General features: G+C 54.6%; 3 protein-coding genes across 11 annotated transcripts in view; 1 reads left to right on the top strand and 2 right to left on the bottom strand.

The window, feature by feature from the left end:
• The window catches only part of ZNF362 (zinc finger protein 362), a 37,980-nt gene extending 35,798 nt beyond the window's left edge, over positions 1–2,182 (top strand). For all 5 annotated transcript variants that reach the window (XM_082424707.1, XM_082424706.1, XM_082424709.1 and 2 more), the window contains one exon: positions 374–2,182. In XM_082424707.1, coding sequence (XP_082280833.1) covers positions 374–490 — 117 coding nt within the window. In that variant the 3' untranslated portion in view covers positions 491–2,182. The remainder of the gene's footprint in view (positions 1–373) is intronic.
• A 3,043-nt stretch (positions 2,183–5,225) lies between these two features.
• A3GALT2 (alpha 1,3-galactosyltransferase 2) lies at positions 5,226–8,051 on the bottom strand. Its single transcript, XM_082413781.1, has one exon. The coding sequence runs from the start codon at positions 5,968–5,970 to the stop codon at positions 5,287–5,289; it is 684 nt and encodes a 227-aa protein (XP_082269907.1). The 5' UTR covers positions 5,971–8,051; the 3' UTR covers positions 5,226–5,286.
• Positions 8,052–16,594: 8,543 nt separating this feature from the next.
• Positions 16,595–26,730, bottom strand: part of PHC2 (polyhomeotic homolog 2) — a 102,021-nt gene continuing 91,885 nt past the window's right edge. For all 5 annotated transcript variants that reach the window (XM_082413759.1, XM_082413758.1, XM_082413760.1 and 2 more), the window contains 6 exons: positions 26,528–26,730; positions 24,696–24,825; positions 23,749–23,863; positions 22,533–22,674; positions 21,301–21,577; positions 16,595–18,017 (listed from right to left, as the gene is read on the bottom strand). In XM_082413759.1, the coding sequence (XP_082269885.1) occupies positions 17,863–18,017; positions 21,301–21,577; positions 22,533–22,674; positions 23,749–23,863; positions 24,696–24,825; positions 26,528–26,730 (1,022 nt within the window). In that variant the 3' untranslated portion in view covers positions 16,595–17,862. The remainder of the gene's footprint in view (positions 18,018–21,300; positions 21,578–22,532; positions 22,675–23,748; positions 23,864–24,695; positions 24,826–26,527) is intronic.

Genomic DNA, 26,730 nt, shown 5'->3' with positions numbered 1-26,730 from the left:
CCAGCCACATGGGGGCAGCTATGCTCAATTGGACAGGACTCCACTGCAGCCAGTTGGTAGACGGCAGCTGGCCTGGCCCTAGGGAGTTTTAGGTGGGCACTGCTGCGCGGTGAGCCTGCTGCCTGCCAGCTCTCTAGTCAGCACACTGTGGGCTTGGACTCTGGTAAATAAGCCAGCCCCCACTGCTGGCAGAGATGCAGCATCCCTAGAACCAATGCTGATGCCCATCTGACCCCCCCAAAGCTGTGGCTGTCCATCACTAGCCAGCCCACCTACCAAGGAGCCCTCCAGTGGCTGCTTGTGGGAACTGCAGCTCCCCCTGCACCCCTTGCCAGCAGTTAGTTGTAAGTTCTGAATCTCACCCCACCCACAGGAGACCTACCTGATGAAGCACATGTCCAAACACACGGTGGTGGAGCACCTGGTGAGCCATCACTCGCCCCAGAGGACGGAGTCCCCCGGCATCCCGGTGCGAATTTCCCTCATCTGAGCCGACCCAAGGCGCCGCCCCGCCCTGCCCACTGGCAGACACAGACCCAGGCAGCACCGGGCCCCGACTCCCTCCAGGGGCCCTCCAGGAACAGCCGAGCTCTCTCATGACCTTCCTGACCTTCCAGAAAGCCTGGGCCGCAGAAGCCCTGCCCGGTCCAGCTCCGGGGGCGGCCAGGCCAACTGCAAGATTCTGGACTGTTTTGGTGGCATCCAAAGACGATCTCAGAGCACTTTGAACCTCTCTGCTGGGTTTTCCTTTTGTTCCCCACCCTTCACTTGCTTCACTGTTCTTTTTTTTTTTTTTTTTTTTTAAGTTTGTTTTGGAAATAACAAAAAAGATATTTATTGGCCAAGAAGTTGGTGCTGCTAAGACCGAGAAATTAAAAGAACCGGACAGATGGACACAGAGAACCAGAGGGCAGCGTGGGACCTTATCTTGCCACGGCCTCAGGTCTTGAGGGAAAAGCTCAAGCCTGGGTTTCTGGACTGCAAAGGGGGCCCCCAGGTGGGAGGGGCAGGAGGCAGCTGGAGTGAGCCGCTTGCTCCTGGGTGCCAGCTCGAGCCTCCAGAGCTGCGCCCTGGGCGTCACTGAGCAGAGGGATGTGGCAGCTACCAGGGCTACCCAGTCTTCAGGAGACGAAATGAGAGGGGCTGGGAGGTCCACAGGACCAAAGGGTGCAGTGTTGGCTGGGCTGGGTACAGGCCCAGGGAAATGGGGTGGGGTGGGCTGGGTAAGACCTGGCACCCCTGCTGCCCTGAAGACCACCCCAGTCTACCTCGGTGCTGGCCAAGAAACCTATTGGCTACCTCTCCTACCATCCCAGACTGTGGTCAGGGGGAGGGAGTGGGCCTGGGGCAAGGACCCCCCCCCCTCCAGAATTTCCTCCAGATGGGGCAGTGCCCAAGGAGGGGTTACTTGTCTTCCCTGCCATGGAGGGGAATCCCCAGCCCAGGCCCTAGGCCCCCTCGGCAGGGAATGGATCCTCGGGGAGGAGGGTCCCGGGAGCAGACCCTGCCCTCAGCTCCCACAGACACACCCCAATCTGAAAGCCATGCGTGTCCGTGTATATAGGAACCATGTACAGAGCCCGGAGAAGCCCCCCTACATCCCCTGGGGAAAAAAAAAAAAAAGAAAACTAGACAGAAACTCATCTATATATTCTGTATCTGGAGTCCCGTTTTGAATATTAACTGTGTTATTTTTATACACTTTTTAAGCCTTAACTCGCCATTGATTTACCAGTTTAACGTCTCCTGGGGTTTCTTTTCCCATGGGGTTCTCTGCCCCACCCCCATCCCTTTGTTTGACTGGCGTCGTCTGATACTCAGTATTGTAGCTTTTTGTCCGCATGTTACTACCCTGTAAATACGCTGTTATACATACTGTTAACACCCCTTTGCTTTTTTCTATGGGACCTCCAGGCCACCATATTTAGAACTAGTTACCTTATTAAAAAAGAGAAAACAGTCTGTTGGCTTCTCAGTCTGCATCGTGGTGGCAGGGAGGTGAGGGCAGGTGCCCCTCAAGGCTTCAGGAACGAAGTTTGCGTTATATTGAAGGAAAGGGGTGGGGAGCAAAAAAAGTCAAACGTGGGGGAAGACACTAAAGGGGGCAAGAAACAAAGGAATTCCAAACCCTCTGCTCTTTGTATTTCTCTGTTGTGAAGAATAAACTGTACCTGCAGCCGGGTGGCGGCGGTGTGTGGTGTGCTCTGTGCGAGGGTGGGGCTGGGGGGCACCTTTCCACTGCTCCTCTCCCCTCCCCCGCCCCCCACCCCCAGACTGGGGGAAGAAGGGAAATGGCCCTTCCTGTGTCCATCACTAGCAGCCAAGGACCATGAGGGCTCAGAGGAGTGAGTTCCCGATGGTGGCTCATGGCTGAGTCACTTTCTGTCTCTCCCACGAGGCGGCTAGCACAGGGCCAGCCTTGATAAACTCTGGGGGAGTTCCTGCATCTCCCTCCTAGGCAATCAAAACAGTGACCCCCATGGGGAAGATGTGTGTGCAGGGGACTTCTTGGTCCCCTCGATCACTGGACTAGCTGGAGGTTGTGAGGCTGGAGCTGCTACTGCTGCAGGAGCCCGAGGATGAAGCTGATTCCCAACGAAGCCAAGTGGAGAGCCGGAGACACATCATCGAGCCCGGAAGCTGTCCCGACCCCAGGACCGTCCTGTTACGTAAGCCAGTAAATCCTCGTTAGGGCTGATCTTTCGTTTTCCTCAAAGAGTCAGTTGCTAAACGTTTTCCACAACACCACTGGCTGACTCTGCAATCAGATTCTTCATTCAGTGAGTTAGGAACAAGTTAGGCGATGGTGGGCACCTGAACGGGAAAATCCTGTGTGTGTGTGGGGGGTGGGGGTGGGTGGGGGTGGATGGGGTGCTGTGTTGGGCCAGACACAAGCAGAAGGACAAAGGAGGCAGAAAGAAGCGGAGACGGACAGAGGAGACTGAGGGCCAGCCAGTGGCAACCTTAGCTCCTGACTTTGTCTCCATCTTCTGGCCCGCTCTAATTTCCTGCTTGTTCTCACATCAGTGAATTTATGTTACCGTGTGACATCAGGTAAGTTAATTAACCTCTCTGTGCCCGATTTTCTCATAGGTAAAATGAGGGAAATAATAGTAACCAATTTATAGGGTGGATATGAGGATTAAATGAACCAATAGATATCTAAGGCTTAGAACTGTGCCTGGTGCATAGTAAGTACCCAATAAATGTAATTGTTATTATTTGATGTAGCCCTGATGGATTTATGTGCTTTCTGATCAAGGAACCCTGACTAGACAGCTGGTGATGTTTGGGAATTTTGGGGGGTGACATCCGAGCTGGCATGGCAGGTGGGATGGCTGGACAGGTGAAGATTTTGCATGTAGCAGTGACACTCGGGGGAATGGGAGTCTGATTTTCACCGGCTCACCTGGAAGCTCTCAGGAGCTTACGCGGTCCCTGAGGGTCCCAGCGTGGGTGCTGAGGATAGTGTTGATTAACAGGGACACTGATGGAAGCAGCGGCAGAAGGAGCTTATCCCCTGTTATCCCTGCTGCTGCCCTGAGCCTCTCTACACCTGAGCCTGCCCCACCCGCACCTTGGGCCTCTGGGGAAGACAAAGGAGGTCCTCCACTCTGTTCCGCTGCAGCTTCTTTTACCACTCCCCCCTCCTCAGGAAGGTCTTGACCCACAGCATGAGGCTCCCCCAGCCCAGCACCTGCAAACCCCTGACTCGTGCCATCACTTCCTCTTTAAAACAGGAAATGGCTGTCCTTCGGCGACTCCTTTGCACTCCACGAACTTGCTGGAGAAGGGGCAGGCAAGGAGAGGGAGAAGGCAAGTTATTTTCTGCAGCATCACAACCCCTGCAAGGAGAGTGATTGGCATCCCCACTTTACATATGAGAAAACTGAGACTCAGCAAGGGTAAGGAACTAGTCCACAGCCACGCACAGAGTCAGAAGAGGAGCAGATTTCCATCCAGATCTTACTGGCCTGAGCTCAGGTCTCTGCTGGCCCAGGGCTCAGTGTGTGTGGCCCTTGGTGAATGATGAAGGCAGTGTAAGGTGGAGGACAGTCTCCCACCAGAGGAAGGGATGTCAGCCTATAGCCATCAAGCAATAACCTGTTCTTAGGCACACCTAACCTGTTCTTAGCTCTAACCCAGAGTCCAAAAGGTCTTCTGGGTTCTGCTAATCTAGTTGAGGCAGGAGACACTGGGACCTTGGAACTGCTTCGGAGAAGGGAGATATCTCTTACATCATCAACAACTGGAAGTGTTTGTAAAAACTGTTACTATATGAAAACCATCAGAGTTGGCTTATAGCCAGAATTGCTGTCCTACCTGAAAATAGTGGAGCCTGTTAAAAATGCAAGGTCTATGAGAACACTACACAAACGGAAACGGGTCAGAAGACCTGGAGGGAAGTCCCACCCTCTCCGGGCCTCCGTTTTTCAACTGTCAGACAATACCTCAGGGACTTCCAGCAGATAACTTCCCCATCCCCACAGCGATTTCCCGGAGGGAACCACCTTTCCTGGAGAGCCTGATGACTTCACGCTTCTGTTCGGGACGTGTGCCTTTCCCTATTGAGAATGAAGAGTCTGGACAGCAGCCATGGGTGAGGAAATTTATCTCCCAGACACTGTGGCCAAACAGCCATATGGGTCCCATGGCGAGGAAATGTAATTTTTATGGACTTGGATTCTCTAGGAGAAAGGGCCATAGGACACTTTGGAATAATGTATTTTATTATCATATAACTTAAATATGTACAAACTTTGCCGAGGGCGGCGGAGGTGAACTGGATGCCACTGTGTTTCTCTATCTGGGGCTCCTGCCCAGTGGCAGCTCTATTTGACCTGAGGGCCAGTCCTGGCTTTCCAGCTGCTGACCTCACAGACTGACTCACAGATTCTCTGGGTCCTTATGTAGTTTTGTTCCCTTTTTGTGCCTCAGTCCCATTAAAAAAAGTGGGGGGATATGGGGAAGGGGCTAAAACGTCTCTTCGGCCTCCACTGAACTCAGTAAGGTCAGAGGTGACAGGTTTCCAGGCAGCTGGCGGTATCTGGGTCGCCGTGGAAAGTCAGGGAAGGGATGGATAGCCCGTCTCAGGGAGGCGCTCCCCAAAGGCCAGGCCTCCTCCTGCCACCCCCACGCGGGGGCGGTATTCACGCAGTCTCCCCGCCCTCCCCCCACCCCCCGCCCCCACCAGCGCCACGCTGCTTCCAGAAGGGCCCCGCCGGCGTTCGGGCCTCCGGGCCGAGGGCGCCGCTAGCCGGGCAGCAGGGCGTACTCCTTGGTCGCTCAGATCAGTTGGGGGCGGCGGATCTCGGCCCGGCGGCTGATGTCGGGGCTCCAGCAGAACTCGGGTGACAGCAGCTTGGCGGGCTTGTGCAGCCAGAAGAACTTGTTGAGGTGGCTCTCGTCGTGCCAGCGCACCTCCAGGCCCCGCACGCAGTAGGCTGTCAGCTGCCGCAGAGCCGCCACGCTGCCCCCGAACACGGCCGCGTGGTAGAAGTCGCCCTCGCCCGGGCCCAGCGCGGCGGCCGAGCGCGCGTCCCGCTCGAAGGGCAGTAGCCGCTTCCGCCAACGGTAGTGCCAGGCGTGCAGCTGCGCCACCGACCCGGCCAGCGCCTCGGGCCCGAAAGTCCCGCTGAAGTGCTGGTCCACGGCCATGCAGAACACGAAGCGTGCCTCGCGCCCCAGCCGCCCGCCCAGCGCTGCGTGCAGCGTGCGCATGCGCGCCATGGACACGTTCTGCCAGCGCCGCTCGCGCGCCGCGCGCTCCACGCGCAGCCGGCGGCCCGGGCCCAGCCGCACGCGGGGCACGGCGACCGGGCCCTCGGTGAACACATAGTACACCACGCGCTGGCCCACCATGAAGTGCTGCTCGGCCGTCTCCAGGAAGCGCGCCAGGTACTTCTCCAGGTATCTGCCGGGCGGGGCGGGGCCGTCTTGAGTCAGCCGGGCCTCGGCGCACTCTGCCATCCGCGGAGGCGTCGGGCTTCTCAGCCCTCCCCCGCCCGTCCTTGTGACCCTGCAACTTCAGTCCCTGGAACTCCAGAACTGTCCAGCCCCAGAATCATCCGAGGTGGATTAAAAATAATTACCCATTGTTTGACACCCCTGCCCGGAGAGGCCCTGTGTTCCCCGCATGAACGTGGCTCTCCCTGACGGCTTCGGTCACTAGAGTCCCGAGGAAGGGATGCTGTGCTGGCCCTTGGGAGGACCGGCTCGTTAGCCTTTGTCTCTTTAGAGCTCTGACCCTTCGCTTAAGAAGTCCCAGAGCTCAGGGCTTCCCTGGTGGTGCAGTGGTTAGGAGTCCGCCTGCCAATGCAGGGCACACAGGTTCGAGCCTTGGTCCGGGAAAATACCACATGCCCCGGAGCGACTAAGGCCGTGCGCCACAACTACTGAGCCTGCGCTCTAGAGCCCACGAGCCACAACTACTGAGCCTGAGCGCCGCAACTACTGAACCCCATGCGCCTAGAGCCTGTGCTCTGCAATAAGAGAAGCCACTGCAGTGAGAAACCTGCACACTGCAACGAATCGCGGCAACTAGAGAAAACCTGTGGGCAGCAACGAACACCCAACGCACCGAAAAATAAATAAAAATAAAAATAAATAAGTTAAAAAAAAAAAAAGAAGTGTCAGAACTCAGATGCTGCCACGAAGTGAGGGAGCCCAGGCTAGCCACGGAGAGAGGCACCCGCCAGTCATCCGCAGGACGTTTGGGAGCAGGGAGGGGCCCCCCCTGCTGCTGAGCCCTGTCAGAATTCCTGAGCCACAAAATCATGAGCTATGGTAATAATGAACTGTTTTCAGTCACTGAGTTTGTGGTGATACCTTACATAGGTAACCGGGACGTTCAGAATACTGGAAACTTTGTATGAACAGGCTTCGGGATCCCAGGGTTCTAAAATAATCGTACTAATGTCTGATCTTTTGGAACATGTGTCATGTGGCAGATAGTGTTCAAAGTAATGTGCATTATCTCATTTAATCCTCACCATTATTATCTCCATCTCTCAGGTGAGGAAACTGAATCTCAAAGAGCTTCAGTAACTTGTGCAAGCAAGCATACACATAGCTGATAAGTGAAAGCCAGGATTTGAACCCAGCTTGGCACTGGAGCCTGTACCCTTACCTGCACTTGCTCTATTCCGGGTGGAACTGTGAGAAACTGGAATCAGAGACCTTGGAAGCCTCAGCATCCCAGGGTGCTGGACTCATAGATCCTTGGAACTCAGGACCTCAGGACCCTGGAATTTCTGGACTCAGAGACTCTGACCCCTAGGGCTGGTGCAGGAACACCCTACTCAGCGTCCAGAACAGAAGTGGGAGCACCAAGGCTCTGGAGAGGCCGGCAGTCCTGTTTGCCCCCGGCCTCTCCGGGGCCCTCCTGGCTTCCTCTCCCTTCTAGAGTGTGAGGGATGGAGTTGGAGGAGCCCTGAGCAGTTGTCTGGGGCACGGGTCCCCAAGCCGCCCCCGGGCCGCGGACCGCGGACCGCTAACGGTCTGCGGCCTGTTAGGAACCAGGCCGCACAGCAGGAGGTGAGCGTCAGGTGAGTGAGCGAAGCTTCATCTGCCTCCATCGCTTGCATTACCGCCTAAACCATCCCCCTCCCTCCTCCCCCACCCCCCGGTCTGTGGAAAAATTGTCTTCCATGAAGCTGGTCCCTGGTGCCAAAAAGGTTGGGGACCGCTGGTCTGGGGTGTCTGAAGACAGAATTCCTTCCCCAGGCTTTTGGATATCTTTTCCTGGATGCAAAGCTCTCCGTGCCTTCCCAAAGCAGCCTGTTCCATTATTAGAAACTCTTCCTTAAGTTGCCTTGAACTCTACCTCTCTGCACCTTAGGACTGTAGGATCTGATTGCCACTCTTAAGCCCGGAGTCCCATTTGCATCACTACTGGAAAGTGAATACCAGCTTGGACACCCTGACATCCATAATGGGGAGATGGGCAGGTCAGCCCCCTGAGGTTTCTTCTCCACCTCCCACTCTGGGTTCCTTCTCCATGCCTGGGGGCCCCTTAGTTCTTCGATTGGCCTCTCCTGTCGTGAGTCTGTCCTCCCCACTCCTCAGTCACTTGCCCCCATGGCCTCTCCCTCGAGTTGGTCATCATCAGTCTGCCCCCCACCCCAAGTTGCAGCTTCACCCGTCCCACTGTCTGAGCCCCCTGTCCTTCCAGCCCACTTTCCTGTGATGTATCACCCCCAACAGTCCTTCCTCACTGACTCCTCTGGTCTGCTGACCCTACCACTCTCAGCATCCTCCTTTCTTCACATCCCTCTTTATCCAGCCCAGATTCGCTCCCTTGCAAAAGCCCTCAGCTCCCCAGCCCCTCTTCTGCCTTCAGACTTTCTTGGCGAACCTCCCCCCGCCCGGCCCTTTCTGTGTGCCTGCACCTGAGCCGCTGACCTCCACGGACGCTTCTGCAGCCGGGCCATCCCTTCTGTTTACCCAGTTCTCACCTCCTCTCACCACTCTCACCTGAAAGACTCCCATCATTTTTTCACCGCAAACCCAAGGCCTCCAGATGATCAGCCCCAGGCCCTGGACAGGTTCCTTCTAGGTTGTGATGCTGAGCCGTTGGCTGCCTGGGCTGGGTGGGCTCCAGGGAGGAGGGGAAGGGAAAGGATGGTCCTGCCCTCATGCTGGGAGTCTGGGACAAGGGGTGCTGTCTTTGCTTCTCGCTTTATATTGGGATCCTACAGCCCAGGAGAATGGGCTGCTCCACCCCTACATCACGTGCACACCCCCTCCCACTCCCTGCTTGGATAGCACCGCTCCCCTCCCTGGGCCTTACCTGCCTACAGCAAAGACAGTCAGACCAATGGTGAGGTTCTGCTGTACAGCCTCTTGCTGGGCCACATCTGGGTCAAAGGTGCCATCCCAAATAATGGGGGCCCCCCAGCAGGTACAGGTCGGGACTTAAGGCCGTGCCCTGGCCAGGGCAGGGATGGAGAGACAGGTCCATTCATCTACCTGCTTGATGCGTGGTTACTGCCACCTCCCCAGTCCTGGGCCCTAGGGACCCGCAGATGGGTCACACCCAGGCTCTGCCCCTAGAAATCTCTTCCCAGATCCAGCAGAGTATTGGGGATGTGTTACCTGATGGGGCCCCTGGGTAGAGTGCCTAGCCCTGCCAGGGTGGGGGGTGTGAGGAGGGCAGGAACTCTGGGCTCTGTAGGGTGTGTGGGTGTCTTCGGAATGGGAGAGATGGCAGCTCCTTACCAAGGATGCAGGGGACCTGTGAAGTTGTCTCTCAGCAGGGACATTCTGGCCAAAGGGCAGACACCCATGGGGGTGAGGACTTCGAGGTCCCTGTGGGGTGGGAGGAGCAGTGAGGGGCATGCTGGCCTGCTCAGGAGCCCTCTCGCTTTGCTCCTTACAAGGAGGGAGAGCCCACAAGGACGCTTGTGCGGGCCATGACAGGTGCCACTCTCCATCTCTCACGGAGGCACTTGGAAAGAGCCACTTTAACCCTGCCCCGCTGGTCCCATCGCGAGTGCTGGGCGAAGGGGGTTGTACCTGACGACAGGGAGCCCGTGCAGGAGCAGCCCTAAGAGGCCAAGTGCAGATAGGATCAGAAGATTCTCTTCCAGGCCCTGGGGGGTGCGGAGGGGGGGTCGTCAACTCATTTCTGCATATATTTTTATACACACACACATATATATGAAAAATGAGGTAATTCAATGTTTCATTTATTTGTTCGTTTTAATATGAATGTATTATTCTGTTCACTTGGCACAGACATTCAAAGGTACAAAAGAGTATAGACAGTGCAGTCCTTCCTGTTCCCAGCCACAGCCACCCGGTTCCCCTGCAACGGGATAGTTTATGCACATACAGGCAAATATAAATATGATAGCAAATTCTCTCTCCCTTCCCTCTGTCCCTTCCTCTATTTTCCCCCCACAAATGGTAGCACAGTGATATGCTGTTCTCCACCTCGCATTTTCCACTGACCATTATGTCCTTGAGGTTATTCCACCTCAGTACTTGAAGCGCTTCCTCACCCTTTTTTCCAGCTGCCTAATATGCCATTGACTGGAGGTGGCATCATTTACCTGACCAGGTCCCTTGTGATGAGCATTTAGAGGTATAATTTTTTGCTTTTCCTGACAGCAAACTTGGGGGACAGTAATGTTAGGGGTTGGGGTGCTTAGCCTGGGTAGGATTGACCTCGGACAGGGGAGAGTTTGGGAGGGGATGCAGGGAGGTTTGTGGCTTGGTGGCTGGGATTTGAGAGCGTCTGGGGCTTAGGGATGAGTTGCTGGGCTGCCCGGAGGGCCAGCTGCAGTCAGGGACCACGTGTGTATGGCGGCTCCAGTCACGGGGCCGGGTCCCTCCAGCAGAGCTCAGCGACCCCACTGCTGGCTCAGAGGAGGTGGACTTTGGGATTTGTCCATGGTTGCTTGTTTTCCAGAAGGGCCCTAAAAGTTGAGAATTTTAATAAGCTCCTCTGCGGGGGGTGGGGGCGGGGTCTCCTCCAACTCTCCTCAGCCCTTCTGGGTTCTGGTGTCTCTAGACAGACAAGACCCATATGGTGAGAAGCCTGGCCACTGGGGCCAGACCCCCAGGTTCGAATCCCAGGCCACCACTTCTTAGCTGTCTGACCTTGGGCAAGGTTCTGGGCCTCTGCACTTTAGTCTCCTTGTCTAGAAATGCAGATAATAAGAATACATACCTTAGAGGGCTGCGATGGATATTGAGTTAATACCTGCTAAGTGATTAGAACAAGGCCTTGCACACAGTAAAAGCCCAGTAAGCTTTAGCTATTGTTGATTATCATTAGTAGTAGTATTCCTAATCAAGCCCTCAGGATTCTCTGCACAACCTCCCAGCTCCCCTCCCTGCCCTATGAGTCCTTCCAAAATCTGCCTCCTCTGGTCTCTTTCAAGAAGCCTGCCTGATCAGACCCTCCCGCCCCTGCCTTTTCTGCTACCCCACCTCACCGTACCTCAGCAGGTGTATCCAGTAAATAGCTCAGAGAGGCCCCTTGCGGTTGTGTGTGTACGTATCCGCCTGTGCATCTCAGGGCAGACACCCCTTCTGTTCAGCTGGTGAAACCTGGGTGCACTGACCCCTCCCTCTGCCTCGCCCTCTGTCAGTCCCCAGGGGTGGGTGGTTGGCTTGGCCTCCTATTTCTCCGGCCCCCCCAGTGACCCTGCCTGCTCATCCCCCACCAGGACCATTGCAGCAGTGACCTCCCTGCTCCCAGTCACTCCTGACAGAGCCCCCAGAGTCAGCTCATAAAACGCCACCTGCCTTAACTGTCCATGTCACATGAACAGGGAAATCCTCGAAGGGGAAATGCATTTAGTAGGCAAACATATGGAAAAATGTTCACCCTCACTAGTAATCAAAGACTTATAGATTAGAACTCAGTGGGATGTTTTGCCTATAAAATGAGCACTTTTTAAAAAGAAAGAAATGAAAATAGCCACACTGGGAGAATACAACGAGACAGGTACTCTTACACCTGCTGGTGGGATGTAAATTGCTACAGCTTTTTTGGAAAGCTACTTAGGTGTGGGAATTGAAGCTTTCATTAGTCATCCACTTTAATCCAATCACTGCAACTTCTGGGAATCTGTTCAAAGGAGATCATCTTCAGCATGGGAAAAGTTTATGCATCAAGATGTTCACTAACTTCTGCTCATTCATGCGTTCAGCCTATACTTACTGGTCACAAGCTCAGGATCAAGCACTGTGCTAGGTCAAGGATTCAGAGGTGAGCGAGACACAGACCTTGTCTTTAAGGGAGCAGGGTCAGGAAGATGTGGATGGCCAGGAAGGGAGGGGAATGGGGTCACATGACAGACTGCAAACAGATGAATGGAACACAGCACAGCTAAGGCTGTGATTAGTGTAAATACAAGATACCATTATCTTGCAAATGATAAGATACCATTAGGGAGAAATCAGGGAGGCTTCCTGGAGGAGGTGACCCTTAAGCTAGGACCTGAAGAACTAAAAATTATCCACACAAAGAAGGCAGTGGAGGGGAAAGGGAGGTCCATGAAAAAGAAACAGCACTGTGTAAAAGTGAGGTGAGAGTGCTTGGAAAGTACGGGGAACTGCAGGCCTGCCACAGGGGCAGGGTATAGGGTGTGGATAGGAAGTGATGAGAGTTGAGGCTGGAGATAAGCCTGAGCCAGGTCACCCAGGGCCCACTTTCCAGGATAAGGGGTTTGGACTTCATCTTAAAGGCCATGGGGAGCCCTGAAAGCTCTTTCCTTCAGGGAGTGATGCTGTGACATTTTTACTTGGAAGATACTCCAGCTGAACTGTTGAGCCTGGACGTGGGGCAGGGACCAGGGAGCATGTGGAGGTGGGAAGACAGGTGAGTGTTGGCAGTGGGTTGGGGAGGAGTAGGTGATGAATGGCTGTCAAGGAGGTTGATGGGCAGGACTTGGTCACTGATGAGAGGGACAGGGCTGGGGGACCAGGAAAGGAGATGGTGGCTGATAGTCTGGTTGGGGGTAAGAAGCTGGAGCCCAGAAGGCAGGCAGGCAGGCAGGCTCGGGAGAGAGTTCTGGGATTCACCAGGAGGGCAGGGACGCTGTGGGAGAGGGAGAGAGCAGAGGAAGGAGAGCCAGGGCCCAGGCACCGAGGACACGGTTGGGGACGGGCAGGGGACTGAGTGAGCAGAGGAGGAAGTGGAGGCTGGGGTGGTGGTGGTGGAAGCGGCTCTTTCCGGAAGTTTGGCTGTAAAAGGAAAGGGAGAGGATGGTAACTGGAGGGGCTGAGGGCTTGGGATTGATGGAGGTGCGTGTGTTTCTTTCAGGCAGGGAGACTTGAGCTCGGTTGAACGTGGGCTGGAGAGCACCAGTGGAGAAGGCATTGTGCAGGCCTCTCAGATACAACTGAAAAAGGCCCCAGCATCCAGGCAAAGGGACTGGCTAAATAAACTTTTTATGAAGAGTCTGCAGTCACATAGAAAAAACTTGCACAAGAACCGTGAATGAAAAAAGCAGGATCTAAAACTGATGGGCACTGTGGTTACAATCTAGCAATGAAAACCTGCCCCAGCAAATACGGCTGAAAGGAAAAACTTAAGTGTCTGTGTAATAAGTTATGGGAGGGTTTTTTCCCTTTATTTTTACCCCCAGTTGTCCGTAATGTGCTTTTATTGCTTTTTTAATGAAGGAAAAGTACAGAGTTAGCCATTTAGGAAAAACAAGTGTTTTTAAGCCTTTCTAGTGACTGCAAGGTGAAGTCCACCTCTCTTAGCCCTGCCTGAGGAGCCTGCAAAATCATTTCAAGCACTCACACCAGACCCAACTTTCCCACCTCTAGAAACGTAGACTTCACAGCGGGCAGGCCAAGGATGCTCTCCTAGCGTTGCTGGAAAAAGCAAATGGAGATAAACAACCCCCCTATTCGTCCTTAGGGAGTTGGATGAATGAATTATGCATTTCTATACAATGGAAAGCAACGTGGCCACTGAAAAGGATGAGGTAGATTTATATGTGCTCTCGGGAAAAGAGGGCCTAAAGAATCAAGTGGAAGAGGAAGTAGCAACTGTACATAGAGGCTGGCTGCACGTCTGTGAGGGGGGAAGCCCCTATACCTGTGTACCTGTGCATTTACAGACATGTGTTTCTATGTTGTTTTATAAAAATGTAGGAAAAAATCTGGAACAGCATTGCGCAATAGAAATAATGTGAGCCAGGAACGTAAATTAAAAATTTCTAGTAGCCATGTTAAAAAAGTGAAAAGAAACAACCGAAATTAATTTTAGTATTTTAATTTAACCTAATATATCATTGAAATATGTAACCCCAAATATCATTTCAGTATGTAATTGATATAAAAATTATTGAGATATTTTACAGTTGCTCCTGGAAGCGAGACTGTCCCCCCGGAGGGATGGCATGGGAGGTGCCAGGGGCAGGAGAAGGCTGCAGCAGAGCTCTCTTTGCCCTCACTGCCGTCTGACCCTCTTAGCCGCCCCTTCCCAGCTAGGGCAGCCAGGAAGAGTTGTCCCCAAGTGGTCCAGGTGGGCTCCAGCCGTCAGTCCTGGGAGGGTGCTGACACCCAGGCCTGCAACAGGCTCCTGCCGCCCCCTCCCCTGGCCCAGCCTGGGAGCCCCTAGTCCACAGAGGCGCCTGCCTGACCCGTTCCTCCCAGTTCCTTGCTCCGATATTTTCAAAAGGATCCCCGCCCCTCCACCCCGCTTCCACCTGCAGAAGGTGGTCCCGCAGGTGGCCTCATGCCCTGCTCCTGTACTCTCCTTGCTTTCAGGAAGAGGTTAAAGATCAGTCATTAGTTCCTAAGTGGGAACAAGTTTGCAGTCCTGGACAGTCACTCCCAGTTGGAATAGAGGGCTCACAGTTAACAGTGGAAGGTGCACCCCGAAGTCTGTTCTCTGCTCACCAAGGGGGCTCAGAGTTTAGGGCAGCAGGAGGAGTCGCCGAGCTCTTCACAGGCTACGAGATCTGCCAGGATGCAGCCTCCCCCCGCCCCACCATCCATTCCTTGGACCGTCTCTACCCCTTGGGCGATGTCCTCCAGTCGCCTTCTCCCAGGACCTCTATGGCTCAGCTGGTTCTCAGCAGGCCAGCCTTGGTGCCTCCTCCTTGACTGTTCTGGCCACCAGGCTGGACTCCTCTCAGGACAGCTGTCCCGCCCCATCCCCCCCTGACACTGGCAGTGTCCCCCCTCACCTGAGTCCTCGCCTGACAGCCATGGCGGGAAGCTGGTGGGACAGCCTGCCAAGAACCTTCTCGGCTCAGAGCCAGGGAAGAAATGACCCATTCTTGGTGACTGGGACAAAGCAGTTTCAGGCCATCTGCCGGAAACCACACCCACAGGAGCAAGCAGGGATGAACTACCCGGAGAGGAGCCCCCTGGGGCCAGTCACCTGGGAGAGGGCGGATGGAAGGCCGGCTCTGGTTGGCCAGAGGCGCTGGGACATTTTGTACTGACTCCTCTTCCTCCCCAGGCCTCCTTGTGCCCCTCTTCAGTGTCGTGGTCCTCGGGCCGGACTGTGGTGTTTGCCACCCGGGGAGAACCTTGTCCTGCGCAGAGCTTCAGCCGGATCTCAAGGGCACCGGTCACCTGATTGTGACCTTGGACAGTTCACCTTGAGGAGCCCGTGATCTCTTCAGTGAAACAGGTATGTACACCAGCCACCAGGACAGGGTAAGAGCCACACAAGGTAGTTACGTGGAAAAGTGCTGGAAAGTTTGCACTAGGCAGGGTTTTTTTAAAGTGCAGGTTATGATCCATCAGAGGGCCATGAAGTCAATCTTACGGATCATGACTGAGATTTTAAAAGTATGAACAGGAAGGGAATTGAAAATATCAGAATGTATCGTACATCAGGGTAGGTATTGTTTTGTGATTGTTTTGTTTCAGTTATATATATTCAAGTACATATACGAGGGTGGGAAACTTTTTTTAAACTGTTGGTCATGATCAAAAAAGTTTTGCAAAATTCTGTGTAAGGTGTAAACATCAGGAGCAAATGTATGTTGAAGGAGGCACCCTTCAAACTGGGGCCTTTCACCCAGAGTGAAGAAACAGCACTGATATTTACCTGTGTCAGTCAGTCCTGCAAATCCACCATATCCTCTTTCAGGAGTTTTAGTTCCCTTCTCCACCACACACATAAGGACAAACTCAGTTTGGGCCCGGCGTTGTCCTCCAGAAAGGGGAAGTGGAGGTTCAGCGTGGACTCGCCCAGCTGCATGGGCCACAGTGGGCTGGCCCATCTGGCCTGGAGAGGGGAGGGCAGCGCAGGGGGCTCCCGAGGCGTCCTCTCCACCAGGCACCTTCCCCGAGGTTCTGAGGTCCTTGCCCCCTGCCACTCCCCCTCGGCCCAGCGTCCTGCCCTGGCCTCGTCCTGTCGCCATTCCCGACCTCCTGGACCACCAGACTTTCCAGTCCTGGCTCCACCCTCTGGGTCGTCCACTAACCAGTTTGTTTCTCCTCTTCCTCCGGGTAGTGGCTATATTTTAAAAGGCCTTGCAGAGAGTTCTCGTCCAGATATGGGTACTGGCTCTTAAAAGGTCCCTGCTTATCTCCCCAGGCCCCGCCGATACAGACTGAATGCACGGCGAGCGGTCTGCGCCTGGAAGGCCCTTCTCCTTTATTCAAGGCTTAGGCGTCACCTCCTTGAGGCAGAGACTCTCCTAATAGTTTGCTATTGCAGCATCCAGAAAATGCTCAGGTGTCGAGTGAGCCAAAGCCACCCCAAGGGCAGTTCTGGACGCGGAGCTGCAACCACCACAGGTGTCTGCGGCAGAGGGAAGGGTCTGGGCTCTGCCTCAGGTGTGCCAGATATCCCTGGCCCAACAGCATCGTGTCTCCCTGGTGGCAGTGCTGGGTAGGGGGGCTCAGAGTTGAAGGGGCCCTGGACCTCACACTCCAGGGGACACCCGTGTGAAGAAGAGAGGTGGGCTCTGCTTTTCTCATGTGGACTGGGGCCAAGGGCACCCTCAAAGGACCCAGCCCCAGCGAAGCGTGGAGGATATGCTATCCAGTTAAGGTGGTCGTCCCTCCCCCAACCCAGGGACCCACCCCTCTCCTGACAGATGAAAAGTAGCCATTCAGGACCACAGAAAGACATCCCCAGGGGAGAAAGGCACAGAAGGAACAGATTTTACAGATTTATTTTTAAAAAACAAAAACAAAAGGTTAAAAAAGTCCTTCATTTCCAACCCTGCCTGGGGGTGAGAGTGGGGAATAGAACAAGCTGAGAAGGGCACCCACCCTCCCCCCAGGGAGAGTCCCACTCTCCCCAGGAGTCTGCAGAGGACCGGGCAAGTCAGAGGCAGGCCCTCGCCCTTCCTGCCCCGCCTCCTCCACGGGCAGCTCAGACCGCCACCAGCAAGTTCCAGAGGCAGAGAAGTGTGGGACCCGAGGCCGAAGGCTGCCTTCTTCACCTCAGTGGTGGTCGCTCCAGCTCTTCTGCCCTTGGACGTTCCCTGGGCCCCACCGCTGGGCTCCCAGGGCGGGCGGGCGGGGAGGCGCGGCCCGGCCCAGCCCACCCGCAGCTTCCTCAGTGCCGCCTGTGACACAGCAGGGCAGTCAGGGGGACGTCACAGTGCGGGAAGGGGCTGCGGAGACACCTCGGCCATCTGGAAAGGAGAATCTCCTACTAATCTTCATCGCTTTCTGATCGTGCCTCTCCGCACGGACGCGGCCCTTCTTTCCTATTCCCCGTCCTGAGGCTGAGTGGAGTCCAGGACAAAGCACTAAGTGGCTGTTTGCTACAAAACACCTGGAGATGCCAGAGGGGGGCTCTCGGCCTGTCAGTCCAGGCTCCCACACAGTCACACAGTCACACACACAGCGTTAAGGCGTCTGTGCCAGCAGGCGTGGCCAAACTGGGCCCAGCTTCTCTCCCTCCACCTGTAGAGGGTGAAGGGGGAGAACCCTTCTGGCTGCTTCAGAAACAGGCTGCAGTGGGAGAAGCTGGCAGCAGGAAGAGTTAGCTGGGCCCGGAGAAAGAAGTGGAGGAAGGCAGGCAAGGGCTTCCGAAGCCTCTAGGCAGGCCTGACGGCTGCCCTTGGAAGTGACCCAACTCAGGTTGGGAGCCCTGACCGTATACCCCCTGGAAAATGGGGGACAGAGGGAGGGGAAGAGAGCGGGGCTAGAGTAGTGGGACTTTGGAGGAAGCCAGTGCTATCAATATGTACAAGCATAAAGCCCCATCTTCTGCGCCACCTACCTCTCCGCCCCTCCCACAGAAAGAAAGGCCCCTGAGAGCCATTGAGGTGCCGGGACCTCCTCCCCAGCCATGCCCCACAGGGAAGGCCCCTTCCCTCAACTGGCCCCATTTCTGGGCCCCCAGGAGTGTCCGCTGGCTCTGCTCAGTCGGGAGGAGGAGCCCGGGGCCAGAACCCCGGTGCCCGGCCAGCCCTAGGAGTCCTTGAGCATGCTGATGCGCGCGTAGATCTTGAGGGCGGGCCCCAGCTTGATGTTCATGGCACTCATGAGGTGGTCCTCCTTCAGCAGCAGCAGAGCTTGCCCATCGATTTCCTGGGCACGGAATTCCTCTGCTATCTCCTGGCAGCCTGAGGGGACATGACCAAAGACAGTATCAATATCAATTAGAGCTACCAGCGGTCACGCTTGGCAGTCACTGCCCTTCAGATGCATCATCTCACTTGATCCTCATGACCACACCTTGAGGAAGGTGTTGCTCTTCTTATTTTACAGCTTGAGAGAGGCCGAGTGACTTACCCGAGATAGCCAGACTCTACGGTGGTCCTGTGACCCGACACCTCCTTGTTCACCCCCCCACCCCCCCACCCCCCCAGTGAACTGGGCTGGCCCCGGAGATCAGTACGGTGTTGTGGAAGTGACAGCGTGGGATTTCCAAGGCTGGATCATAAAGGGCACAGCGGCTTCACCTTGGTCTTTTGGATAATTTATTTTGGAATATGCCAACCACTGTGTCGTGAGGACACTCAAGCAGCCCTCTGGAGAAGCCCACTTGGAGAGGAACTGAGGCCTCTTGCCCAGAGCCAGCCCCCCATTGCCATGTGAGCACGGCACCTTGGAAGGGGGTCCTCCAGCTCCAAGCCCTCAGAAAACTGCAGCTCTGGCTGCTATCGTGACTGAGCCCTTGAAAGATACTCCGTGCCAGAAGTGCCCAGCTAAGCCACGCCACAGAACTCTTGAGATAAGAAGTGATTAGTGTTTTAAGCCACTAGGCTTGGAGTAATCTGTTTCAGAGCAGTAGGTAACTAACGCAGATCTGGGTACTTGGAAGATGGGTGCTGCCATCACCACACCTTCACCATGTGGGCGTGGCCTTGGACTTGGCAGTGGGCAGGAGCTGGAGGGACTTTGAGGAGAGCGGCAGTGAAGGTCTAAGGTTCCCTGAGAGACGGAGTAAGAAGCCTGATGGCCTTTGAGGAAACTGCTGGGGAGGCTTAAAGGAACGTGAGGAAACTTACTGGAAATTGGAAGAAAAGTGATCCTTGTTATGAAATAGTAGAAAATTTAGCAACACTGTTGCTGGTGGTAACCCGGTGGGTGTGACACGCCTACTGAACGTTGCCTGGGCTCAGGAGACCTCAGGCAGACCGCTGCAGTGCCACCTGGCTTCCCACCGTGGCCACGGGAAATGTGAGGAGGGATGAGGTCGAGGAAAACGAGAACAGGAAGGAGCCTGGATTTGCTGATTTTGAAACTCCTCAGCCTCTCCAGATGGCAAATGATGCTAAAATTAAGAAATGGTTTCTAGGCAAAGACCAAATCCAGGACACAGTCAAAAAGACACAGTCTAAAGACGAAACTGCAGGGGTGACTTAAATCATTTGTTAAGACTGCAGAAAGCTCTAAGGTGCCGCCTCACAGAACTGTTGGATCAAACGCTCTCTCAGAATTTTATGGGCGTGCCTCACAGAGCCTCTCCATTCAACAGCCCAGCTCCTCAGACTGTTAAGGGCACTGTCCCTCAGCTTCAGAAGAGACCTAATGTGGAGTAAGGCTTGTCTTGAAGACATTGTTGGATAACATTCATAAAAAGCCCACAAAGAGTAAGAGAATCGTCTGGCAGAAACACTGCTCACATGGACGGAAAGGGTCAGAGATTAGTAATATGAAATAAAAGCAGCAGGAAGTAGTCTGAGAAAACAACTCCACAGGCTACCTTTCATGGGAAAGGAAGGATGACTCAGGGTGGAACCAAGAGCGAAAGAGAATCACTCCGGGCTTTGAGTCCTAATCAAGGAAATGCCAACACATGCCCTGGTATGGACTGGCGACTCCTGTAGCCTCCTGTGTTCTCCCTTCTTGAACCGGGCATCCTGAATGGGCACGTCTACCGTGGTTACCCGATGCCCATCCCACCATATCCTAGGTTTGTGGAGGGAAGTGGATAACCTGTTCCTCGTTCTCAGGTCTGCAGATTGAGAGGAATCATCCTTGAGGAGCTGGACCCAGTGAGCCTCATCCGTGCCTGGACCTGAGTTAGATGCTGAGATCCTGGACCTCGAACCTCCGCTGTAATGGGATGAGACTTGTGGGGCCTCGGGTAGGGGTGAGGGTATTTTGCATGAGGGAGGAACATGAATCACTGGGGTGAACTATGGTAGTAGCCGGCCTCCAAGTAGCTAGCTCCCAATAATCCTTGCTTCCCTTTCATGCCTTCATGAGTCCCTCACAGTGAATGGGTTGACCTGTGTGATCAGCAAAATATTGTTGAAGTGACAGAATGTGATTTCTGAGGCTAGATCATAAAGGGCATGGTGGGTGGCTTCCACTTTGCTCTCTTGGATCACCCCTTGGGGGACAACTGGCTGCCACGTCACGAGAACACTCAAGCGTGAGCGTTCTGCAGAGACCCGTGGGAGAGTGACTGAGGCCTCTTGCCAGCAGCCACATGCTCCCTGAGAAGCATGTGAGTGAGGCACCGGCACCCTGGCAGAAGATCTGACAGCCCCAGGTGACCCTTCAGATGGCCTCGGCTGGCCTTGGCCGACATCCTCATCGCAACCTCCTAAGAATCCCTGTGGCAGAACTGCCCACCTAAACCACCCCTGAGTTCCTTATCCACATTACCTGTGCGATAACAAATTTGGGGGATGCAGTAATAGGTAACTAATACACTGGGGTTAAGTGGCAGAGCCAGGATTTGAGCCCAGTTCTGTTTAACTCCGAAGCCTGCTCTTAACCACTATATCCCACTTTGGTCTCTGAGTGAACGGGCTTACGGTCACCTCTGCCTGACCTGGTCGGTGGCTGGGTGAGGCTGGCACAAGAAACAGCGGAGAAGCTCTGGTCTCGACGAGCGCAGCCGTGCAGACGGGAGGTCTTTCAAGGTTCGTTTCTAGACCCTACCCTCGAGACCACCGGCACTGCGCACCCAGGGTCATGTGCAGCTACCAGCGCCTGTACATGCTTGCGTGTCTTTGTGCTTAGGCTGCTTAGGCTGCTCCCTGATGCGGTCTCTCCATCTGGCACAGGCCTGCTTGTCCACTGTCACTCAGTGTAAACGTTCTTCGTTTTAACGTTCTCCTTGACCGATTTCCTCCACTCCCATTTGACGCCCCTCCCAACTCGCCCCGGAGACACACAGGGTTGGTCACGTCATCACCTTCACACAGGCCCCTCGCCGAGCCCACAGATACGGCAGGTTACAGCCACAGAACATGACAGTCGGCGCTCCATGCTAGAATGTAAGCTCTTACTGGCAGGCACCTCCTCATACTCACCTCTGACCCCCTGTTCCTGAACCCGAGTCTCTCCCTGAACTGCCTAGTCTCTCCTGGTGGTGGCAGGTGAGGTCTCTCACACCCTCTCTTTCCTTGCTACTCCAGGCAGGTGTGGAACTTCCAAGGACCTTACCTGGCAGAGAGCGGATGAATTCGTAGACATCTTCCACATTCCATTTGGTGGGCTCGCTTGGCAGGAAGTGGTGTCCCATGCCCACCAGGTCCCGCATGTGCATGTCAGGGAGCTCCAGGTCCCGCTGGCCTTGTCGCCGGCGGGAGGTGGATGAGCTGGCTGAGATGGGTGATAAGGGTTCCTCGTAGCTTGAGTTATCGGAGCAACGGCTGGAGTCTTCCTGGCTGTGTGTTAGCTGCAATGCAGCAGTAACTGAAAGGGGTACAGTGCCTGTTGGCTGGGAGCAGAGAGAAACAGTTTTCTTCAGGATGGGGGCATAAACCACCTCTAACAGAGTGCTGGGCAAAGGCAGGTATATTCTCCCTTTTCTACATGGTCTGCTACTATGTATGTTTGAATTTGAGATCAAAAAGCCTCTTTTGCAATGTCCCCTCTCTGATCCTAAGCAGAGTTAGTCCCAGTACTGGAGCATGTACCACACTACACTGCAATAATCTGATTCTACGTCTATTCTTTCTTCTAGACGTGGGGTTTTTGACCAGGGCTCTGTGGGTTTAGGGGGATGGTCTGTACACCACCTGAAATAGCATGTAAATTTTCTTGTGTATGTCCATGTTGGACTGTAGCTTTCATCAGATTCTTAAAGAGGTTTATGGCCAAAACAATAACAATAAACAGCAAAATACACATAAGGTCTGAAGCATCATACTAGGCTGTGAGTTCCTGTAGCACAACTTAAGAGATTTAGTGCCTAACAGCTCCTGACGTACAGCCAGTGCTAAAACATATTTCATGAACAAATACCCATGTTCCTGGTAGAGACCTTCAAGGACTCAGCGCTCTGATGGTCAGAGAGGCAGCAAGGAGGGGAAGTAAAGGGTGTCGGCTGCCTCTCACCTAGCCCTCCTCGGAAGGCAGGTGCTACCTGGGACAGCAGCCTGTCTCTTCAGGCAGGGGAGCCCCGAAAGTCAAGGATGGAGGCAAACTGGAAGAAAGGGGTGAAGTCGGGGCAAGGTCACGGAGGAGGGAAAGTGGAAGCATCCACGGGTCTAAATGAAGGGACCTATGAAGGGACGCGGGGACGGCTTGACCTGACAGATCAGGAGAGATGAGAACATGATGGAGCACTGACGCCAGCAGCGGAAAAGGACGGCAGGCGTCCCGGGTCGTGTTAGGAAGGGAAGTTGGTGGGGACCCGAGAGCACGAGCTTCAGGCTCCGCCAGCCTCTCACCTGCTTCTTGGTATCCTTGCTAAGTGTTGGGAGACTGGCTTTGCTGGCCCGACGGCGGTTGTGGGTTGTGGCTCCCGCCTTCTGCAGCTTGCTCCGGTCCGAGTGGAAGAGGCCCACTCGTTTGGTGCATCCCACATTGTACCTGCCAGAGCCAGGGGAACAAGGGTGGTCAGGGCAGTCGCAGGGCGAATGGCCCAGGAGGAGTAAGAGCAGCCAAGATACCTGGCAGAATCGGAGTCTGCCTACTCGTTCCAGTCCTAAGTCCATCACTTAGTACTAGCTGGGTGGATTTGGGCAAGTCACTTAGCCCCTCAGTTTCCTTATCTAGAGTTGGGGAGGAGACCACTCACTTTCTGTAACCGGTCTGGCAATAACATAAGCTAATGTGTGCAAAGTGCCTGACACAACAACTTGGATCACGGTAAAAACTCAGGGCTGCCACATTCCACTCCACGTATCACCGGGGCCGGGAAACTAGCATCCTCCGTCCTGACGGAGGACAGCTTGGCAGAGCGTCACAAAGGTGCGGGAGGCCCTCCAGCGCAGCCTGTGGGGAGGGAGGGCTGCGGACAGCCCTACTCCAGCTGGTGTGCAGGGCACCTCTGCCTGGGGCCTAGAGAGTTCCTCTCTTCTGGGGGCTCAGGCCTCTTCCCTCTTGGCACAAGGAGCACTCCGGGCTTAGAGTCAGACAAGTCTAGATCCCCAGCTCGAAGGCTTTAGGCGATATTTCTTCTCCTTGGTGCCTCAGTTTCCTAACATGTATAAAGGGCACGACAGCAATACCTGCCCCACAGTATTACTCTGAAGATTAGATGACATAATGCATATTAACACTCAGCACAGAGACTCACACACAGCCGGCCCACAGTAAACAACGTTGGTGTTTACTGTGATCATCTGTTTTCTAAGCTGGGTGAATGCTCACAAAGGAAACATCTGTAGCCAGCGCAGGGGCTCTGGGCAAAGCTTCCGGTGGAGGCTTCGGTAAACCCTAAGGAGATGGGAGCTGCCAAGGGCGGGTGCCAGTGGGACCCAGGAGGGCCAGACAAGCTAAATGCTGCTTCCTTCCCTTGGACCGTTGCCGCTTGCCCTGCTCTGCTCATGGGAGTTCTTCGGTGAATGAGTGACAGGATGCTGCTTCCAGGCAGGTCACGGATATAAGGAGCTGGGTACCAAGGCGCAATCCCAAGAAAAGGGAAGGGGCTGAGGCTCTTACCTTTTTGCACAAGCCATGGAGCAGAAGCGCTTGGAACGCTTGAACTTGTAGGCAAAGTCCACCCGACCACAGAGCTCACACTTGAGTTTAAGGGGAGTACCCTCCTCTTTGGATTCTGAAAAGCATGAAAATCGGTAAGCGCGGACAAGGAGTAGTCCCCACAGGACTGCCCACAGCCCCACCCTGGGGCCTCTCTGCTCTGTCCTGCCTGCAGCAGTGGCTTGGAGAGCGCCAAACTGCTTTTGTCGCTATTTTTGGAAGGGCTGTGGTTTCACCCCTTGGAAGTATCCAAAGGTGTCCAAAGATGGCCCCTGGACACCCGGCAGTTTCTTCTGCTAAGGGCTATGAGACAAAGCACGGGTGGGGAAGAACCAGCGCCCCTCTTTATGACCCTGGAAGAGAGCAGGCGGCTCAGAGGGAAAGCTTCAGTGCTGTCACCACTGATCTGGAATGACCCCGCCCTTCCCGTGAGGTGTCCGGTTGGCTGCCGGCCTGGGTAACAGAGCTCAGGAGTTCCGCAGCCTACGTGGGCGTCCCGTCCCGCCTCCACTTAGTCGGTGGCTTGTGCGGCAAGTGCAGCCCTCGCTGGCCCCCGTCCTGAGTGCAGGCTCCTGAGGCGGTAGAGGAAGGGCACAAGCCACCTGGGGCTGCTCCTGCAGGCCTACAACTGGCGAATGACTCACGTGGGAAAAGCTGCTCTTGGAATCCTGGGGCTGGCAGGAGTGGGGCTGGAGACAGGCAGGGCACACTCAGTTCCCCAGGGGCAGGAACTGCCATCCGTTTTCTAGGGACAGGGCTGAGCAGGCACTGGGGGAAACGTCAGCTGACATGTTCACACGCTCCCCGGCTCAGAGCCCCTCCGTGGATACCAGGAAAGGACCTTCCAGCCTTGCTGAGTCCTGTTCAGCCCCGTTAGAAGCCCCAGCATCCAGGGTCTGAGACGCTACCTTGCAGATAGGGCTCCTCCATCTCTGAGTCAGTGGTGGTGGTATGGTCCTGCTGCGGAAGTTTCTCAGGCAAGAACCCCTGTGCATACTTCTTCTTGAGATTCCCCACCAGCAGGGATGAGCGTCCCACCTAGGGGACAAGGCAACATGGAGGCCATGAGGGTCAGGTGGGCATGCTTCCTTGCTATCCAGCCTCATCAAAATTACATGTATAAAGCACCCAGGCACAGATGCCCGCCCCTGTATCACCATCCAGGTACACCCTGCTCAAGGCCTGTTTTGCTGTTTAGCTCAAGAGGCAAGATGCCGATGACCACCAAAGCACGGGGATGGAAATGGCTTCAACCCAGGACCAATGGATGGCTTAGGAGGTCAGGAGAATATCTACTCTTCCAAGCGTCTACGGGGCAGAGATGGAGGCAGGGATCAGGTTTCCCGCAGCACCAGGACAAGGGCCAGGCCCCAGCACTCACGCGTCACGGGGCAGGAACACAGCTGAGGCTGTGTGTGACTGTTATGTGTGACACAGAGGCCCAGCCGCCATTCCTGGATGCCTTACTGTTCTCTCCCTTACCACTGCCCTACCCGAGCCAGAGGGACAGGCAGCCACGGAGGAGAAGAGGAAAACGTGGACGCTGGGCCACACCGGAAAGCAAAGGCCCTCGGTGGTGCCAGCATCCCAGACTAGCTGATTCACTCTTCGGTGCACACCCTTTGTTGTCTTTTGTGCAGGCAGCCTGGTTGCCTGATCTCTAGGGCGATGCTGGGGCTGCTATCCAATCTGCATCGACCCTGTGAGATCAGCTGGGTTCTGGAGCTTCTCCAGGGGGCCAAAGGGAGGACCTAGTCTAATGAGGGAAGGGATGTGACAGGGCTAGAGCTACTTATAGCTAAGGTGCCACAGGCCTTGACCGACCTCCAGAGGGAAAGAGGACAAGAACCTGTCTTGGCATTTTTGTCTTTTGGCATTTTAGAAGGGCAGCCCACCCATCTCAGTTAATCAAGCTCAGAGGCTTCGGCTGACTATTCAAACCACTCGTGGATCCAAAGAATGCACAAAAGACAGATGGCCTCCCATGAAGATGTTGTGTCTCTAACAGCCAGTTAAGTTTATCACAAGAGAGGCTGGAGTGCACCTGGCTCTGGGCTCCTCCCACCTAGACAGCAGGCCACCTGTCTCACCAATTCACACTGCGCACTACTGGCTCTGGGTGCTGTTCTAATGAGCCATTTTCTTGATTCTTCTGTGTTTCCCCTTGGTCTTATGCTTTAATTGGAGACACCTGATGAAGTGCCCCTTTCTGAAGTGCCCCTCATTCACTCCCCTTTCAAGGCTCTGTCCCCAGAAAAGAAGCTTCAGGCTGTAATTCTGTTCGCCTGTCTTCCATTCAGATAGATCTTGAGAATTCTCTTCCACACAGGTTCCTTTTGCTCTCTAACCAGCCAAAGTGTTGCCATTTGGGGGTTTTGGCATTCAAACCTGAATGCCAAAGTCCATCATCCTGCACCAAATACCCCAATGTGAACTCCCTTCCAACCAAGGGGTTCGCACTTCACCAGGCAGGGACACAGCTGAGTCTGTGTGGAAACTTCTAACCAAGGGGTCTTGCCAATTATTCTTAATCACTGACCCCTTCTGGACCTTAGGAAGACACTCAATCCTAGAAAGAAAATGGCTCTGACATTCCTCTGGGGGAAAATTAGCAAGGAAAGAGCAAATTTTTCACATTTTCAGAAATTTTACATGGAAATGTAAAGCTATTCTAATACACATCCAAAGTATACTTATTAAAAAAAAAAAAAAAAAAAAGGGGAAAAGAAGTAGTCCGTACCGGGAAAGGCTCCGCCCCCTCCTGGATCACAAACCCTTCGATAACATGCGTCAGGATTTGGGGTTTCACAATGGCCTGTGGTGGTTTATTCTCACCATTCTGGGGGGCAGTGCCGGTGATGCTGGAGGCAGAGTTTCCGTTCCCTGAGGTCATGCCGGGGCTGCTGAGGTCGGTCAGTGCATGAACAATGCCCTGCCCTGTCT

Source organism: Balaenoptera physalus (assembly GCF_965194825.1).
Source record: "Balaenoptera physalus genome assembly, chromosome: 1".
Lineage (NCBI taxonomy): Eukaryota > Metazoa > Chordata > Mammalia > Artiodactyla > Balaenopteridae > Balaenoptera > Balaenoptera physalus.
Note: the sequence above shows the minus strand (reverse complement) of the source record. Positions and strands in the feature narration are given on the sequence as shown.

Excerpts from the sequence above, each read along its gene's own strand:
- A3GALT2 (XM_082413781.1), bottom strand. The coding sequence starts at position 5,970 with ATGGCAGAGTGCGCCGAGGCCCGGCTGACTCAAGACGGCCCCGCCCCG.